Source organism: Nanorana parkeri, unplaced genomic scaffold (assembly GCF_000935625.1).
Source record: "Nanorana parkeri isolate BGI_ZX_2015 unplaced genomic scaffold, ASM93562v1 scaffold1166, whole genome shotgun sequence".
Lineage (NCBI taxonomy): Eukaryota > Metazoa > Chordata > Amphibia > Anura > Dicroglossidae > Nanorana > Nanorana parkeri.
Genome location: NW_017307434.1, coordinates 390,975 through 409,875, shown reverse-complemented (window position 1 = coordinate 409,875; position 18,901 = coordinate 390,975). Strand labels below are relative to the sequence as shown.

Sequence of the window (18,901 nt, the reverse complement as noted above, 5' to 3'; positions counted from 1 at the left end):
GGGTCTCCCGAAAGCCACCGACACAGAAATAGTTCCTCATCTGAGGATTATCAGCCAGATAGAGCAACAATCTTCTATATAACTGGGTGCCATTAAAAAGGCCTCTTACATGTTGCATGGAATTGAGATCAGTCACTTACAGTAACCTGCAATGATCAATCAGCTTCATGGAACATTGCAGCTTTGTGTGGGCGCAATACATCATGGAAGATTGGTTGTTCCTCCAAGACTGGTCAGCCCAGGGGAGTCTCCTGAAAGCCAGCAACACAGGAATAGTTCCTGATCTGAGGATTATAAGCCAGATAGAGCAACAATCTTCTTATGTAACTGGGTGCCATTAGAAAGGCCTCTTACATGTTGCATGGAATTGAGATCAAGCATTTACAGTAACCTGCAGTAATCAATCAGCTTCAGGGAACAATGGACGTAAACATAACAGAAAACTATTCAAAGGACAACTACAGTTGGGTATGTAGGCACTACAACAAGTAGCATGTATGCTGCCAGGTGTCCAACAGAATTCTGTACTCGTTTAAAGGAGGAAGCTTATTTCCTGGCCGGTACAGGGTCGGGGTAGCGTCGGCTTCTAATGATGTTCCTATATAACAAAACAAGTGCAAGCATCACACTCTATGAGTAAGGGGTGGTTGTCGGGACTTTTGGCCAACCAGCTTATACTCTAATGACTAGCTTTGCATACAACCCCCACCCCCTACTTGCCTCTCAGTGTGCTGCTTAACCTTTACGTTCGTATAAGAGCACCAGCAGATGGAAACACTGCAACGGCTACTCAAAGGCAATTGGATCAGAGTTCTTTTTTTTTTTTTTAAGGTTATGATTAAAAGTGGATCACTGGCAACATGGGGGCTGCATATGGCAACCCCTCAACCTCTTCATACCAACCCATCAACAGGCACTACAAAAATTCCTATAACAAACATGATAACTGTGCCTTTAAAACACATTAGCTCTTGTGATATAACCAGGGATAACAGCTACCCTTGCACATACATAGGTGCAAGTCTATTGCTTAGCTTACATTAAGCCTGTCTGCAGTTCGCACTGATTGACAACACAGTGCGGAGAGCAGCACATCCTACGTGCAGAACTGAGAACAAGGAAGGCGCCATGATCAGTCTAGGTGTTTCTGCTGTTGGCCTGCTGGAATGGGAAGAGGGTTATCTAAACTCAAGCAGCTTCTCATCTGTGTCTTCAGTGACTACATGTGCTTCCTGAGTGCACTGCAGTGCAAGATCATATATGGCTCCAGGCACTGAAGATATTTCATCAAGTAGGTACAGGGGAGCATATGGCTTCCTTGATCGCAGTACTTCACTGAAGACTTGCTGGGTTTTTTTCACACCGCATAGTAAATCCTGCAAACACTCAATGGAAAGTTAGTCTGCAGCCAACAGAACCTTGGAAGATGCAGGTATGACCAAATATGAATGTGCTGGCTGGGGGGAGCCGGGTAAAGAAAATGATAAATCAACATAAATGCCTTTTCTCCAGGTCTCAGACTTCAGGTAACAACAAGGACATTTCCTACTATGCAATGTATAAACTTTTTGAAGCAAATTTATAAAGGTAAAGGTGTTAGGTCAAAGTAGGGTATAAATAGAGCTTCTGAGCAACCACCAGTCCTAGCTAACACTGTTACATGAATGTTCTTCTGGATCCTATTATGATTGGGAAGTTTAAGGCAGAGTGGAGCTGTTAGTCAAAACATGGGACCTGTGTGCCCTCTTGCTTCTACTAAGACTCTATCCCGGCGCTATTAGGACAATTGGGTTCAGAATTTTATTTAATTAGCATGTTTTATCATTGTAGCTTCAATTTTTAACTCTAAAGCTTCTTGCATCTTCCTAAATTGTCATTATTACAGCTAACTGCAGACCCCAAGTAGAATTTAAACCCCAATGACTCCCTAAACTGTTATTTCGGGTGGCTCTAGACAGCTGACTCACCCTACCAACTTTTGTATTTTTCCAAGACTTCAGCAGTAAAATGTCATTGCTGTAGTCAAGTGTCTGCCCTCTTCAAGGCTCTGATGAGTATGCCATTGCCTGGCACCTGGATTGCCCAATTATTTGTACAATGTCAATTATGAAGAAGCTACTGGGAGAGGGGCACCGTCATTTGCAAGTGATGCAGCTGTTGCAAAGAGCTGCTGATTTTTGGTGGTGGCATCGTACCCGTGGAGTTCCCAAGAGAAGAAAAAATCTGGTATCTAATTCAACTTGCCGGCTACCATTTGAAATGACATATCAGTTTTGGGAGCATTTGGTCTTCAAAACTGAACTTCAGGCAAGGGGCTAAACGCACAGCTGAAAAACATAGATGGTACCTGCCAAATAATTTGTAATTCTGTCCATTCAGTTTTGTGATTCAGGTACCCATGCAGCAGAATTAAATTGGTCAAACGCACACCCTCAGCTTCCTGATTGGAAAACAAAGAAAGGGCAGCAAGGGCATCCCTCTGCTCACTTTACTCTTCCCCTTTGTTCCCTGCCAGAGCATGAACAGGGGATTAAGACAGGTTTAGATACTTACACTCCTTGCATACATAAAAAAAAATTTATGACTACATATTGTTGTTTTTTTAATAACTGTCTGGAGTTCAGATTTAGAGTGAGCTTGTGGGCTTTGCCCAAGCAGAGGAAGTAACGGGTTCACTTTAGTGGTGGCTTCAGCAGCTTCTACTCACCATCCCTTTGCTGCCCTATATCTCTATTTGCCCCTTGAAAGCAAAGAGAGGAATCCTGGACTATGTTTCATGTTTGGACCTACACAGGACTGAGGACTCTCCCCATGGTCATGTGACAGCACCATGTGCATGAGCAGCCACCAACCATCAGTGATGTTACGAAGGAGGGAGGAGAATGAATGGCATACCTAAAAGTACTGGGTATTTCTCCTCACTCCCAGGGGTCAAATGGAGTGGCTGGGGAGTAACCGGAAGGCGACTATGTGTTTCTGGTGGAAAAAGAAAACAGGAAGGTATACCCACAGTCTATGGCCAACTCATAGTCACTGCTGCATGCTAACATGTGGCCACAAAAAACAAGATTTACAGCAATTTTGGGAGAAATGGCAACGGTTATCCTCTGGCACTACCATTCCTATAGTGCAATTTTGCTCTTTGTACAGAATCATAATAGTTGTGCCAAGGCTGATTCCCAGCCAACATTTCTATCTGATACTGAGCATTAATAGTTGAAAGGCAAAGGGTGAATGGACAGTAATACAAGACTTCACTTAATTCTATGTACTGTGTTCTACTGATCCACTATGTACAATGCCAAGCACAAAATGACCGGCAGGAGCTGATGGTTCTGCCCTTCCCCTTGGACACGACTGGCTAGTCTCAGTACACCTCACACCCCTTATAAACTGCGGTCACGGATCTGCAGACTCCTCCCCCCGCGTGGGTTACTTTGCATCCTTAATGGCTAATAGGAAATGAGCCCAGTGACCACTGGTTATGAAGAGGTATGTAAACAAAGATTGCACACACTACATACACAGCAGGACTTACAATATCAACTCTTACCTATCTATTAAAAGCATTTTTATGTTCTTCCTGTACACCCCCTTTTTAGGATTAAATCACTACACTTGCATTAGCTTCTAACGTCTCTTCCTTGTGAGCACACCACATACGGGATGTTGTAAAAAACATGAAATGCATGATATAAATAGCTACAAAAACTGAAAAGCATAAAAAAAGCTCCCACGGGTGAGAGATTGGCAGTTTATCGTATAATATTCAGATAATGCACTTCCGGGTACAAAGAGTTGATGAGCAGAGCTAGCAGTGTGTTTCCGTCCTGAAGGCAGTGTCCTGGGTACCGGATGAACTGCATGGCCTCGGAGATCTGGTCCTGGTACTCCGCATACTGCTTGCTCGAGGTCAGGGACTCCACAGAACTAAGAGCCTGTCAAATAAATAACAAATATATCTGCAACAAAATGATAGGACATTGAACTTCAGTGTATAAAGCAGTGCACACGCACTACTTTTTCAGTTCGCACTGCATTGGAACGGAGGGCATTCCTGTACCTCGAGTTCCGGTGCAGGCCGGGGTGTGTCTGCGGGGCCATTGGCATGATTGGCACCGACACGCCCCCTTCCACCCCAGAACGTGGCCCGGATTGATCTACGTGATCCAGCGCTTTCTGGGCGGGAACTGCCCCGGGAAGCACTGGATATGGTGCGACTGGGCCCGTAGGGGGCTTTAAATATGGCCACTTGCGTCACCAAAGGACTGCACATAACATTCACTGAATGTAATGCTACAGAAAAGCATTGGAACAAGTTTCAGACTTTTCTCTCTATACCAAAAATGTATTTTTGTGTCCCTGCTGCTCCCAATACTTTCTGCCCTGACCTCCTCCTCCTTCTCACGGTCCAAAAAAAACTTAATTCAAATTGGCCCTACAAGGTGTCTATGAGTGCAGTAGGACCTTTACCTTCTAGATTATGTGACGCCATTACTTTAATGTGTAGAGTGCTTCCATAATAAGTCAGCTCCACAGATTTCTATTAAAAGAAAAGCGACTCTGCTCTGCTTCACTCGCCCACCCAGCAACATGCAGGCAAAATGCACACAATGCAGATGGTTCCAACTACAGAGAGTGAAAAGCAGAAAATATATGTATAAAAAGGTGTCGAGAAATGGGAATGTAAGCTCTTCAGGGGCAGGGCCAACGTGAATGGTTTTATGTACTTATGTAAGATACTACTCAATATTCTCCTGCTATATCGATATTGACATCAAATGAATAGGCATGTGAGGAATTTTTGTAAATACGACTCTATACCTTTTTCTTTCATTTGGATCACTTACCTGCTGAGATTTTGGCGACAAGTGAAGGCCAGATCCTGCCCTAAGGCGCACTTGGTTATCGTCAGGAATCTGAGCCAAAATGAAGGCAGCCAAGCTACGAGCGATAATCCGAAATCTAAAATAATAAAGCACACTGAAGGTACATATTTGAATGATGCAAGAACAAACATTTACTCACTAAGTTGCAGTAACTCAGCACTGTGTCTCATCGTGTGTGTCCAGGTGCGGGCACCCAGACTCGCATGTGCAGGTTAGGGGCTGCATATATTGGCGTGCAGCCGCATACTCCCATAGGGAAGTACAGGCCACAGCACGCAATACACGCAGCACCTGTCTGTAATGGAAACAGGTCTTTGCAGGGGTGTGCACCAGAGACGTAATTAGAAACCTCAGGGCCCCAGTCCAACAAGAAACCATGAGGGGCTCCCAGTACCCCCCATAAAGAACACAGCTGGAGTGGTGTTAGAGGGCAAGCAGAGGGAAGTCTGACATTCATTAGGTAGAACACGGTGGTATGAGTATCAACTACTATGGGAGGGAGCTGCAGAGCGTTGGCCTGCTGCATGCTGGGAGCTGTAGTCCTAGGAGGCAATGTCAGTGCCTCAAAGGTTACCGAGGCCAGGCTCCCTCCTTCCTATCCACCCCCCCTCAAATGGTGAAACGCCAGGGCCTGGACGCACATGCAACCCTGGTAGTTCTGCCAGTGGCGTGCACGATGTACGGACGTGCACTCCCATGAGCCCTTACAAGGCAGTTCAGCACTTTAGCCATAGTGTCCTACGCATATGAACTGACATATGACTAATGTGAGAAAAAGGTTGTGAAGCTTCTCAGTAGAAATGTAATGCCACTGTCATCTGTTCCACACGTTCAGTGAGCAGAGGCTCAACATTAGTGGTGGTTAGATTGCCTTTTTAGGGAATTTTAACAATCAGGTTGTTTGACAAAGTAAAATCACAGCCAGTACTGGGTGCGAGGCAGGATCCGATAGTGAGAACAAAGCACAGGAATAGGCATCCAACCACTTGGGTCCTTAAAGGTGGGTGCATCTTCCACTGATTATAAGAGTTCCATTGTTAAGGCAAGACACAGCCAGAACAACAGAAGGAACATGTAGCATTAGGATGCATCACCTGCACTCCATCCTAAATGGACCATATAGTACATACAAAGTGATGCCATGGGTGGCACCGTGCATACCCAAGGATGTATGGAGAAATCACCAGCACTCACAAAATCTGAAGACGTTGGGAAGACGGTGTGGGAAATTCGGACAATCTCCTATGGAGCCGATAGCTGAGGTCACACTAGGTACCCCCCTTTCGGTTTAGATCAAGGTATGTATGATTCCTGTACTAACAGGCCAATATGCAATATATATAGGATCTGGCGGCAGGGTGGGCTTGGAAACAAACGGGGAGTGAGTTGTGGTGGGGAGGTAGATGCGGTGGTTTGGGGTGGGGTGGGGTTGGTAGTTTTATTTGAAGTGGTTGGGTGGGATAGAGAAACAATGGAGGGTGCACCTGGCTGGCTAGGATAGGCTAGCAGATGATGATAGGTAGTCATACACCACTTTTTTTTCTTGATTTTCTCTTTTTTTACAGATATATATCACTTAAACCAACATTATGTTATTATGTTTTTTTGCATAACACTGCGGATGATCCACTCGCAGTAGGGAGACTGGAAATGTGGAACAAACATGAAACTTTCTATCACCTGACTTATTATTATACACATAGGTTACATTCAGGCCGGTTCACACCTGGGCGTTTTGTAGCGCGTTTGAACGCTCTGCAAAATGCTCAAACACCGAAATCCCATTATTTCCTATGGGCATGGTTCACACCTGGGCGTATTACAGGCCGGATGAACGCGCTACAAAACGTCCTACGCCCAAAGAAGTACAGGAGCTTCTTTGGGGCGTTTTTGTTGCGCGTTTCCATTGGGATACAGCCAAGTAGCCCTCTGAAAAGCGCGTTTGTCGCACGTTTTTTTTTACCGGTAAAAACGCGCGTCACGGAACGCGTGACAAACGCGCATATTCGATACGCCTAGGTGTGAACCCAGAAAAAATGGTACATGCATGAATCCATAACCGGCCTTTATAGCAGGGCGCACATTGGGAAGGCTTACAACAATAGAAAACACAAAAATTCCCCAGCCTCAGCCTGCCAGCCAGCCTGCAACCAAACAAGTAGCCCTGTCAACAGTATGCGTTAAAATCAGAGGTTTTAGTTGCACAAACTTTTGGCCAAAAATATGTAGAAGCCACACTGCCGCGCCAAGGCACCTCTGCAAAGTGTGGTCCTAACTCTATGTATCCGAGTCTCCAAGTGTGAGCATATTAATGAAGTTGATAAATTACATGCAGGTGTACCTGGAGGTAGCCAACTCCTCCTGATAAGGTGCAGGGACGCACTGGAGGCCCAGCAACCAAAAATGCACGCTGGGACTCCAGTGCGTCCCCCTAATCCAAAATAGTCAAACTAGAAAAAATGGTACATTCATGAATCCATAACCGGCCTTAATAGCAGGGCGCACATTGCTATTAAGGCATTTGTTTTTTTATCTCAGGCATTTCCGACGCATTATTGTTAAACACCGGTCCCCTGAAGAAGCTAAATTTGCGAAACGCGTTGGGATCATCAGGACAATCATATTAATTATGCAATCGGATTATGTAATTTTGAACAATAATGATTATTGGGACTGTCATGCCGGTTATGTATTTGGATTATGTAATTTTGATTATTATGGCTTTTACTATGTACAGATAGAAGCAATTGGCTTGAGACTGCATTTTATGTTTAATACATTTTGATATCATTTTTACATATGCATTGGTCGCACATATCTAGAGCTGCAGCTAACGATTATTTTCAAAATCGATTAGTTAGCCGATTATTAAGTTCGATTAATCGGTTAATCGGATAAACACAAAAAAAAAATCAAAAATGGCTCCAGTGATGGGACTACTAGTTTGTATTGAGATTGTAGTCCATCACAGGAGCAAGCTTGGAGCGGTGGAAAAAAATAGTGTGGTGTGCAATATAGTGAAAAGGAAAGTGTAAAATTATACAGCAATGAATGCAGAATTGCACCGGCTATAGAGGACTACAAATCCCAGCAATAGTACATTATACAGCACAATGCAGAATACCACCAGCTATAATGTACTATTGCTGGGATTTGTAGTCCTCTATACAGTGCAGTGCAGAATATCACCAGCTATATAGGAATACAACAAATCCCAGCAATACATTATACATACAGTGTATAATGTATTGCTGGATGTGTATTCCTATGTATAATATACAGCACAATGTACCATAAGCTATAGAGGAATACAAATCCCAGCAATACATTATACATACAGTGTATAATGTATTGCTGGATGTGTATTCCTATGTATAATATACAGCACAATGTACCATAAGCTATAGAGGAATACAAATCCCAGCAATACATTATAGAGCACCATGTGTGGGAAGTGCAGGCTTACCTGAAGTGACCTGGAAGTGCAGTCTTCCAGCAACTTGCTTCTGAGATCGGACCTGTCTATCAGCGGCTGTCATCCCCCCACACCTGCTCCTCCTTAATACATCTCCCTGCGTCCCTGTGCCAATCGTGGATGTGGGCGGGCGGTGAGTGTGAGGCGGGGAGGAGGTGCGGCGTGGATGCGGGCGGGTCTGGCAGCGGCGAGCGTGAGGTGGGGAAGAGGTGCGGCGCGCAGCTTGTGTGGAGCCGTGAACAGGGCCAACTGATCGGAAGCCGATTAATCGATTATTGAAAAAGTTGACAACTTTTTCAATAATCGATTATAATCGATTATGTCGATTAGTTGTTGCAGCCCTACACATATCTCTCCACAAACCCTCTTTTTTCCCCTCTATTTTTCTATATTCAATGTATTTGAGGGGGAGAGGTAGTACAGGGGGCCTAGTTTGAGGCAATCCACGATTTTTCTTTTAGTCTAAGAATTTATTGTCACATGCGTCAAATACTGTTTCGGGGGCCACGCAGGATCCCTTCCTCAGGGCGACATAGTGACTATTCAGATGTCTTCAGATTTTGTGGTGCTGGCGATTTCTCCATACATCCAACAGAAGGAACAGACCACTTCTGAACAAAATCCTCACTAAACAAATACAAAGTCAGAAATCACTTAGGGGGAGCAAACAACCCATTAAGTCACAGCACAGGCAGAAGCAACAGGCTGATCCTCTACCTCAGTGGTTCTCAACCTTTCTAGGGCCGGGACCCCTTGGTAACATTTGCCAAGTTGTGGTGACCCCCAACGGTAAAATTTAGGGATGACGCGGCTGCTGCAGCAACATCTGGCGGCGTGGCGGGAGAACTGACACTGCTGCGCTAGGAGAGGGCTGAGGAGGACTCTCACCTAGCACAGCAGAAATCACACAGCGACCCCACAGGTTGAGAACCACTGCTTAAAGGAGACAACGAATCCCAGAGGAATACAACAAATTGCAGCAATAGTCCATTATACTATAATTTTCTATTGCTGGGATTTGTAGTCCTCTGTAGCTGGTGTTATTCTGCGTTGCGCTGTATAATGTACTGTTGCTGGGATTTGTAGTCCTCTGTAGCTGGTGGTATTCTGTATTGCGCTGTATATAATGTATTATTGCTGGGATCTGATGTATTCCTGATGTGCTCGAACGAGCAGAGTAAACCTTTCCGGGAGAAAGTGTTTCTCTCCCGGGCAGCCGGGAGCCGCTAGTCGACCCCTGGTAAATCGCCATTCGACCCCCGGGGGGGTCGCGACCCACAGGTTGAGAACCTCTGCTCTAGCTTTAAGGTGGTGTGCACTGCATCAAGAAGAGCCAAAACAGTCTCCTTGAACTTGGTAGTAGTAGACTGCGACTCCTCAGGGGTAAGCTCATCAGACGAACTGGGTGATTAGAGAGGAGCACAGGAGCGCACTTGTGGCCTTCACAATCAGAGTAAAAAATTAACTGGGTGAGAGGACCCAGCCACTGTTAGTACACCTGTTAGCTGCGGCGCGCAGCATGTGTGGAGCCGTGAACAGGGCCAACTGATCGGAAGCTGATTAATCGATTATTGAAAAAGTTGACAACTTTTTCAATAATCGATTATAATCGATTATGTCGATTAGTTGTTGCAGCCCTACACATATCTCTCCACAAACCCTCTTTTTTCCCCTCTATTTTTCTATATTCAATGTATTTGAGGGGGAGAGGTAGTACAGGGGGCCTAGTTTGAGGCAATCCACGATTTTTCTTTTAGTCTAAGAATTTATTGTCACATGCGTCAAATACTGTTTCGGGGGCCACGCAGGATCCCTTCCTCAGGGCGACATAGTGACTATTCAGATGTCTTCAGATTTTGTGGTGCTGGCGATTTCTCCATACATCCAACAGAAGGAACAGACCACTTCTGAACAAAATCCTCACTAAACAAATACAAAGTCAGAAATCACTTAGGGGGAGCAAACAACCCATTAAGTCACAGCACAGGCAGAAGCAACAGGCTGATCCTCTACCTCAGTGGTTCTCAACCTTTCTAGGGCCGGGACCCCTTGGTAACATTTGCCAAGTTGTGGTGACCCCCCACGGTAAAATTTAGGGATGACGCGGCTGCTGCAGCAACATCTGGCGGCGTGGCGGGAGAACTGACACTGCTGCGCTAGGAGAGGGCTGAGGAGGACTCTCACCTAGCACAGCAGAAATCACACAGCGACCCCACAGGTTGAGAACCACTGCTTAAAGGAGACAACGAATCCCAGAGGAATACAACAAATTGCAGCAATAGTCCATTATACTATAATTTTCTATTGCTGGGATTTGTAGTCCTCTGTAGCTGGTGTTATTCTGCGTTGCGCTGTATAATGTACTGTTGCTGGGATTTGTAGTCCTCTGTAGCTGGTGGTATTCTGTATTGCGCTGTATATAATGTATTATTGCTGGGATCTGATGTATTCCTGATGTGCTCGAACGAGCAGAGTAAACCTTTCCGGGAGAAAGTGTTTCTCTCCCGGGCAGCCGGGAGCCGCTAGTCGACCCCTGGTAAATCGCCATTCGACCCCCGGGGGGGTCGCGACCCACAGGTTGAGAACCTCTGCTCTAGCTTTAAGGTGGTGTGCACTGCATCAAGAAGAGCCAAAACAGTCTCCTTGAACTTGGTAGTAGTAGACTGCGACTCCTCAGGGGTAAGCTCATCAGACGAACTGGGTGATTAGAGAGGAGCACAGGAGCGCACTTGTGGCCTTCACAATCAGAGTAAAAAATTAACTGGGTGAGAGGACCCAGCCACTGTTAGTACACCTGTTAGCAGAAAGTGTGCTGGGGACACCCGATAAGGGTTACAGCTCTGACACGAGGAAGCAAAGCCCTGCCTCTACCAAGATGGCCAACTCCACGGTAAGTCATTAGTAGAGGAAAGATCACACAGGAAGCCCACAGGCAACATCGGTAGCTAGACCTTCGTTCTCGCTTGCTTCTTGGCGTAGCTCCCACAGAACAAGTCTTTAAAGTAATCACAACTGCAAATATCCTTATTGCATAAAAGTTGTATACACACAGTATACTATTTTACAAATCCTCCACAGCCGGTCATCTATCTCTGCTCTAGGGGTACTGACACTTATACAGATTTAGCTAGTCAGCAGCTCTGCTCAAAAAGTAAAATCCTACCCCTTCCCCTACAGCAAAAGGCCATATTACCAATGCCGTGGCATTGGTCACATGATGCCCCCCGATTACAGGATTACCGTATAGGTTTGGCTTTAAAAATGATTCATTAAAGGAGAACTATGAGGTGAGTGCTTTTCACTCATCCTCATAGTTCTAGCCGACCTGTGACAATGAGACTGTCACAGGTCGGCTCAGTAGATCGGGAGGTGAGCGAACACATACCGGCGTTCGCTCACCTCTTGATCCGGTCACGGCTCTCTGCCGTGACAGCGGAGGGGCTGGATTCCCCCCTCCCTGCTCCGATCCGCCAGCGCTGACTGGCGGAACGGACGGGGGAGGGGGCGGGTATAGCTGGCTCTGCCTCTAGATAGGCAGAGCCAGCTGTCAGTCAAGCAGCTGGGCGGATCCCGGCATAATTGTCGGGATCCGCTTCAGCGTCTCAGTATACCGCGAGATACAGCTTGCGGTATACTGAGCCTAGGATGACGGGAGGATGCTAGTTTGTGTCCTCCCGTTACCCTAAGGAGAACTATGGGGAAAAGCCCTGACCCCATAGTTCTCCTTTAATCATTGTTATATTTGTATGGGACAGACACCGTATTCTCCTCAGGGATATATGCCACAACCTAATACAACATATTTTCCTTTGTACAAGTTACTTATTTCTAAATCCAAATCTCTGATTTTGTAAGAAGAGAGTCAATATAATACAAGCAGACACCCAGTGACCTTACTTCTAATGATTTACAGCAGCCCGACAGTGAGATTTTGCTCTAGGGAAGCAATGCATTTTCTTTGTACCTTGCAGACAGTGGTGATTTCCTCCCGAGGCCAATGGCCCCCAGAATCCCAGACGTCATCCTTTCCTCACCCAGAAAGCACAGCTTGCTTTGAAAAGACAATAGTATTCGTATAATGGTATCAGTCACTGTGCTGTCATTTTGTTCCACCTGGATCAGAGACAGCTGGAGAGTTTTGTGGAACCACAGGAAGAGCTTGGGCTCCTCATTCACAGAGCTGCAGGAACAGAAACAACAGTATTAGGCTACATAAAAAATAATAATAATCAAAACTTGTGAAAAAAGTGTTTTCTTCTATTTTTTTTCCTCATTTTTTTTATTTTATTCAAACTAAGTGAGGGGCTAGGTACACATATGTGATATAATTATATAGCCCTATCTGTCCTCTAAAAAACTATATATAATATGTGTGGGTACATTTAGTAAGAAAGTATATTACTGCTGTGGAAGAATCACACAGCAAAAATGTAAAAAATGTGTCAGTCATTTATGAACAGAACCTGAAAACTAGCTCAATCATGAAGGGGTTAAAGCATAATTCAAAGCATCTTTTTTTAAATACATGCATACTTTTTGCATTATCCATATTTTAGGTTATATATCAGAATATTGAAGCAAGAGGACTACAATGAGGTGGTAAATGTGTGTCAACCTAGGAAGGCTCCTACCGTGGCTGCGCTTGCTCCAGCCACTTGGAGATTCTCACCAGTACCCTCAGCTCATTGGGCAGGGTCTGTTCTCGGTTCAAACACTGCAGGACATAGACATGGAGAGTCAGGTAGCTGCCGAGGGTCAGGCATTCCTGCAGAAACTCCTCAGTGGTGAGCTCTGGCACTTGCAGTGATGCCAGTATCGGACCCCAGCCCGGGTTCTGGATGTGGAGGGTCTCTATAACAAGGCAAAACGGCAGAGTGTCAATGTGTCCTTTAACACAATTTTTAAATCAGCTACAGCAACGTTCGCAGCGTATATATATGTATATAAATATATCTATATATAAAATCTTTTAATAGATTTTTCAGGCACACACACAGGAAATTTGCAAAGGGACGGTGGAGGTCTGCTCAGCTAAACAAGCATAAACAATTCGTCCCCACACAGCTACCTCCTCATGTATCACTTCCCCCTCCCTTTTAGATTGCAAGCCATCAGGGGCAGGGCCCTCCTTACCATCTTGTCTTGAATTGTATTGTGATTGTAATGTCTTCCTTATATTGTAATTCCAGAGAACATTGTGTCCCCCTGCACTCCCTACAGTCATTAGAGGGTAGAAATCACCAGCACTCCATAAGTAAAGCTCAAAAAGTACCGTCCATTTAACTGGACCAAATGTCACAAATATCGCAAAATCCAACGTTTCGGGACCGCGCAGGGTCCCTTCATCAGGGCAGAGATGTGACGTAATATTGTAAAGCGCTGCACAAACTGTTGGCACTATATAAATCCTGTATTATTATAATAATAATAATAATAATAACAGACCAAACTGTTTTTTTGACAATGGTATTGTTTCTCCATTATTCGTATCCAGCTTATTACTCACAATGGGATATTGTTATGAGGACATTTTACGCAGACTTGTTTGACTGTTGTTGGCATTTATGGTACTATGCTGCCATCTAGGGTTGGGAAAAAGTGAGATACATCTGGCATAGGTCCTAACACAAGTGTTAAGAGGCAATGCCCACAGGTGGGCTGCCAACGTATCTAATAAAAAGCCAGCAGCTCAAAGCGAGTTGAGGACTTCACAATAGAACTCTGACCAAGTGAGACTTCAGAGGGACTTCACCATGCCAAGAGGGGACTTCACAATGCAAACACACCATGGAATTTTGACAAAGGAGGACGTCACTGAAAAAAGGGACTTTGTAACCAGAAGCCATTTTTCCTGAGAACACTTAAAGGAGAACTATGGGGTCAGTGTTTTTCCCCATAGTTCTCCTTAGGGTAACGGGAGGACACAAACTAGCGTCCTCACATCACCCTAGGCTCAGTATACCGGGAGCTACAGCTCACGGCAGAGAGCCGTGACAGGACGGCAGAGAGCCGTGACAGGATCGAGAGGTGAGGGAACCCGGTATGTGTTCTCTCACCTCCCGATCTACTGAGCCGACCTGTGACAGTCTCATTGTCACAGGTCGGCTAGAACTATGAGGTGAGTGGAAATCACTCATCTCATAGTTCTCCTTTAATTGCCACAAAGTCCTGTTCTTTACAGAATTTGCAACTGGAAGCCATAACTGTATCCTCTTATAGAAACTATTCCATGTACTAGAAAGGATAGTGTAGTCGGTGTATGCGTATGTATGTGTATGTATGTTGCAGCAGCCTGTATGTTTGTATTGTACTGCTTTTCCTGTAACTAGGTTTGTTTACACAGCATTTTTGCCTAGTAAAGTACGTCAAATGCTACTGGATCAGTTTCCTTGAGCTTTACTGAAGAATCAGACAACAAATATCTGTAAAAGTAAATCAAAGCATTACATTTGGTGGCTCGTCCTTTTGATAAGCATTACATTTGGGGGCTCGTCCTTTTGATAAGCATTACATTTGGGGGCTCGTCCTTTTGATAAGCATTACATTTGGGAGCTCATCCTTGGGATAAGTAAAACACAACTGGAATTTATAATGCACACCAAGTGCACCCAAAAGTGATATTTAGATAAACGTGGATAAAGTCTGACCCCAAATTCTTAGATGTTTCGCATATTCTAATAAAAAGATCTCCCTGCCATAATTCCTAATTCTTTTACTGCCCAACTGCGAGTTTTAGGTGTCCCCGGCCACTTTTGCGTCCCAGCAACTCCTGTTACAATCTCTACAACAGTAAATAAATAATTATGGTAGCGAGAGTGGGAGCTCTTCATAATGGGCACAATAGGTGTACACAGGGCTCAACATTTCAAGTCCTGAGCTACTAGCCAGGCCTTAAAAGATACTAGCCACCAGTTGCCCCACCTAACCCTGCCCCGTCCTTAACTCCGCCCCTAAACACACCCTCTTAAATAATCTTATGATAATTCTTATCTTATGATAGCTGCTGCTTGTAAACGGCAGATTAGGGGATCCCGCGATCGTACGATAATCGTCAGGTGTATGGGCAGCGTGCGACCGCTTCTACTGTAAGGTCGTACGACTCTCGTCTTCCAGTCTTCCAAGCACGCTGGAAAACCTGCCGAAAATCGTACGATTTTTGGCGGGTTGGTGGCGTGGTCGCACACTGCCCGCTCAGCACTGCAATCATCGGAAGGCCTCCCCTTCAGCAAGTACGATCTGCCCATCTCGGACAAACTAAGCCAGAGCTGACAGGAGCTGCTCTGTGGTCTGCATCCGACACAGATGCAGACCGTGTGCCTGACATGTCAGCTGGCTGCGGGCCACATAGTACCGGCTAGCGGGCCGGAGTTGGCCTGCGGACCGGTACTTGGAGACCCAAATTTCCACATTTTGAGCCCTGGGTGTACAGACTCGGGAACTCAAGAGTCTGAGAATTTTATTTTTATTGGTATTTATATAGCGTCAGCAATTTACGCAGCGCTTTACACAGTGCACATTCACATCAGTCCCTGCCCTCAAGGAGCTTACAATCCAAGGTCCCTATCTCACACTCATACATACGAGGGCCAATTTAGACAGGAGCCAAATTTACCTTCCAGCATGTCTTTTGAGTGTGAGAGGAAACAGGAGTAGCCCGAGAAAGCCCACGCAAGCACAGGGAGAACATGCAGACTTCTTGTAGATAGAGACCTGGCTGGGTTTTGAACCTGGAATCCCCAGTGCTGCAAGGCAGAAGAGCTAACTACTACGCCACCGAATGCAGAGATCTAGCTAGTAGATTCCCTAGCTAGCATCAACCAAACACGGAAATATGTATGGGTGGACTGACCCTTAAAAAATAATTGAAAGTCAGCTTACCATCCTTAAAGTAGGAGAGGATGCAGGCTTCAGTGGCCTCTGCCATGTGCTTGATGGAGGCCAGACTCTGACAAGCTGCGGTCAGCAGAGGCATGACCATCAGGCCTTGTACACTAGAGTCAATCCACTTGATTAGGGCCTCTCGTAGTGACTCAGCTGTGGTCACGCTGGCATTGTTCATTAGCATCAGCAGCTCCATGAAGAGACTGCTCACTGCCATGTGACGCTTTTGCAACTCCATATCTGAAAGACAGCCGGGGATCATTTCCCTTCTTGGTCATACAGTTTTGTTATTTTCCATGAATAAGATAGTAAATATAATCGAGCAAGCATTTAAAGTGGACCTGAACTCAAATAGTAAAAACATGCCATCTTACAGTGAACGCCTAGAAATGTTAAATGTGCTGAAATTGTACCTTGAAAAATCTACTATTAGTCTTCAATTACTTCCTCCTAGCAGGGCACTTCCTGTTTTGTAAGCTTAAAGCAGTGTGAGATCATCTAAGGCACTCCTATATCCCTGACTGCTAGTCTCAGTAAAGGTTGAGTGAGATCTGGTGATGTCACTACTTTGCTGATCACTGTTCTCCTTGCTGGAGATAAAGCTGTTCCTGTGGGCCTGCAGTGCAAGATTCTCCACGCTTCTGCTTTATCCATTCTGTGGATCTTCTGGCATAGGTTATAATACAAGTGTTATGGGGCAATGCCCACAGGTGGGCTGTCAATTTTTCTAATAAAAAGCCAGCAGCTCAAAGTGAGTTGAGGACTTCACAATAGAACTCTGAACAAATGGGACTTCAGAGGGACTTCACCATGCCAAGAGGGGACTTCACAATAGAAGTCGGACCAAGGGAGACTTTAGAGAGACTGCGCTTCCTTCACCTCTCCTGCTACTTCTTGAATAATTCTCCATCAGTGGGCAGCTAGGACATGAGGAAGCAAAACCCTGAACCTCTATGAAGATGGCCAACAAGGAATGGCAAGTCAGTAATGGGAAAAGATCAGCTGTAGATTAGCTATTCGCTGGGCACATCTTTCTCCGTAAGAGTCCTTTTTAAAGGGCAAGAAAACTAGAAGAGTAATCAGGAAAGAACTCCCTTGCGTCACATTTTGCGTTCAGGCCCTCTTTAAATGAAAGAAAATAAGTAATAATGCAGTAAACTCACCCGGTGGGCTGAAAATGGAAATGTCGTCCAGCAATTTGCACATCTCTTGCTCTAGGGCTGAGATGCTGATTTTGTTGCTCTGTTCCAAAGAGCCCAAAAACTGAACCATCTGCTGGACAAATATTCGACACTTGGGAGTCACATCCTAGAGAAGAGTGAAAACATCAATACGCTGGATGGTTGAGTCATGTCAGTCTAATAACTAATATCACAGTTTTAATCAAAAGTGGTGAAGCTGGAGCCATTCCTTCTACTGACAGCGATCTTTCCTTAAAGGGTCAGGAGACCTTCCTGCCATAATTCCTGACTCACTTCCCTTGGAGTTTTGGGTGTTTCTGCCTACCTCTGTGAGCTCCAGCTTCTCCTGTTAAATGCCTCATGATATAAAATAAATACAAAATCCAGAAGTGAGAATGGGAGTCCCTTATAACGGGCACAGAAGGTGTTTATACACAGCATCGATAAAGCCACTGAGCTATAGAAGAGGCTGTCAAATGCTCCAACATATGAGCAGAGCCCTCATACCTCCTGTTCACTGTCAGAATATAAGCTTGAGACTATAATTCTTCCTTTTCCCTTTTAGACTGTAAGCTGTAATGAGCAGGACCCTCATATCTACTACATCTATTAGACTGTAAGCTGTAATGAGCAGGACGCTCATATCTACTACATCTATTAGACTGTAAGCTGTAATGAGCAGGACGCTCATATCTACTACATCTATTAGACTGTAAGCTGTAATGAGCAGGACGCTCATATCTACTACATCTATTAGACTGTAAGCTGTAATGAGCAGGGGCCCTGATGCCTTCTTTTCCCTATACGACTTTAAGCTGTAATGAGCAGGACCCTCATATCTCCTATGTCCATTAAACTGTACACTTTAATGAGCAGGACCCTCACACCTCCTATTCTCCATTAGATATAAGCTGTAATGAGCAGGACCCTCATATCTTGTATGTCTAATAAACTATAAGCTGTAATGCGCAGGGGCCCTGATGCCCCCTGTTCCCAATATTACTCTAAGCTGTAATGAGCAGGTCCCTCATACCTCCTGCTGACTATTAGACTGTACACTGTAATGAGCAGGTCCCTCATACCTCCTGCTCACTATCACACTGTACACTGTAATGAGCAGGACCCTGTTACCTATTACACTGTAATGAGCAGGACCCTCATACTTCATGTTCTCTATTAGACTGTACACTGTAATGAGCAGGTCCCTCATACCTCCTGCTGACTATTAGACTGTACACTGTAATGAGCAGGTCCCTCATACCTCCTGCTCACTATCACACTGTACACTGTAATGAGCAGGTCTCTCATACCTCCTGCTCACTATCACACTGTACACTGTAATGAGCAGGACCCTGTTACCTATTACACTGTAATGAGCAGGACCCTCATACTTCATGTTCTCTATTAGATTTACATTGTAACAATCAGGACCCTCACGCCTCTTTTTCCCTAAACATTTTCAGGTGTAATAAGCA

General features: G+C 45.0%; 1 protein-coding gene across 1 annotated transcript in view; it reads right to left on the bottom strand.

The window, feature by feature from the left end:
• Positions 1-3,426: 3,426 nt before the first annotated feature.
• Positions 3,427-18,901, bottom strand: part of EPG5 (ectopic P-granules autophagy protein 5 homolog) — an 83,297-nt gene continuing 67,822 nt past the window's right edge. The window contains exons 38-43 of the mRNA XM_018568281.1: positions 17,409-17,553; positions 16,243-16,485; positions 12,996-13,215; positions 12,329-12,544; positions 4,851-4,965; positions 3,427-3,938 (exon numbers count right to left, since the gene is read on the bottom strand). Coding sequence (XP_018423783.1) covers positions 3,756-3,938; positions 4,851-4,965; positions 12,329-12,544; positions 12,996-13,215; positions 16,243-16,485; positions 17,409-17,553 — 1,122 coding nt within the window. The 3' untranslated portion in view covers positions 3,427-3,755. The remainder of the gene's footprint in view (positions 3,939-4,850; positions 4,966-12,328; positions 12,545-12,995; positions 13,216-16,242; positions 16,486-17,408; positions 17,554-18,901) is intronic.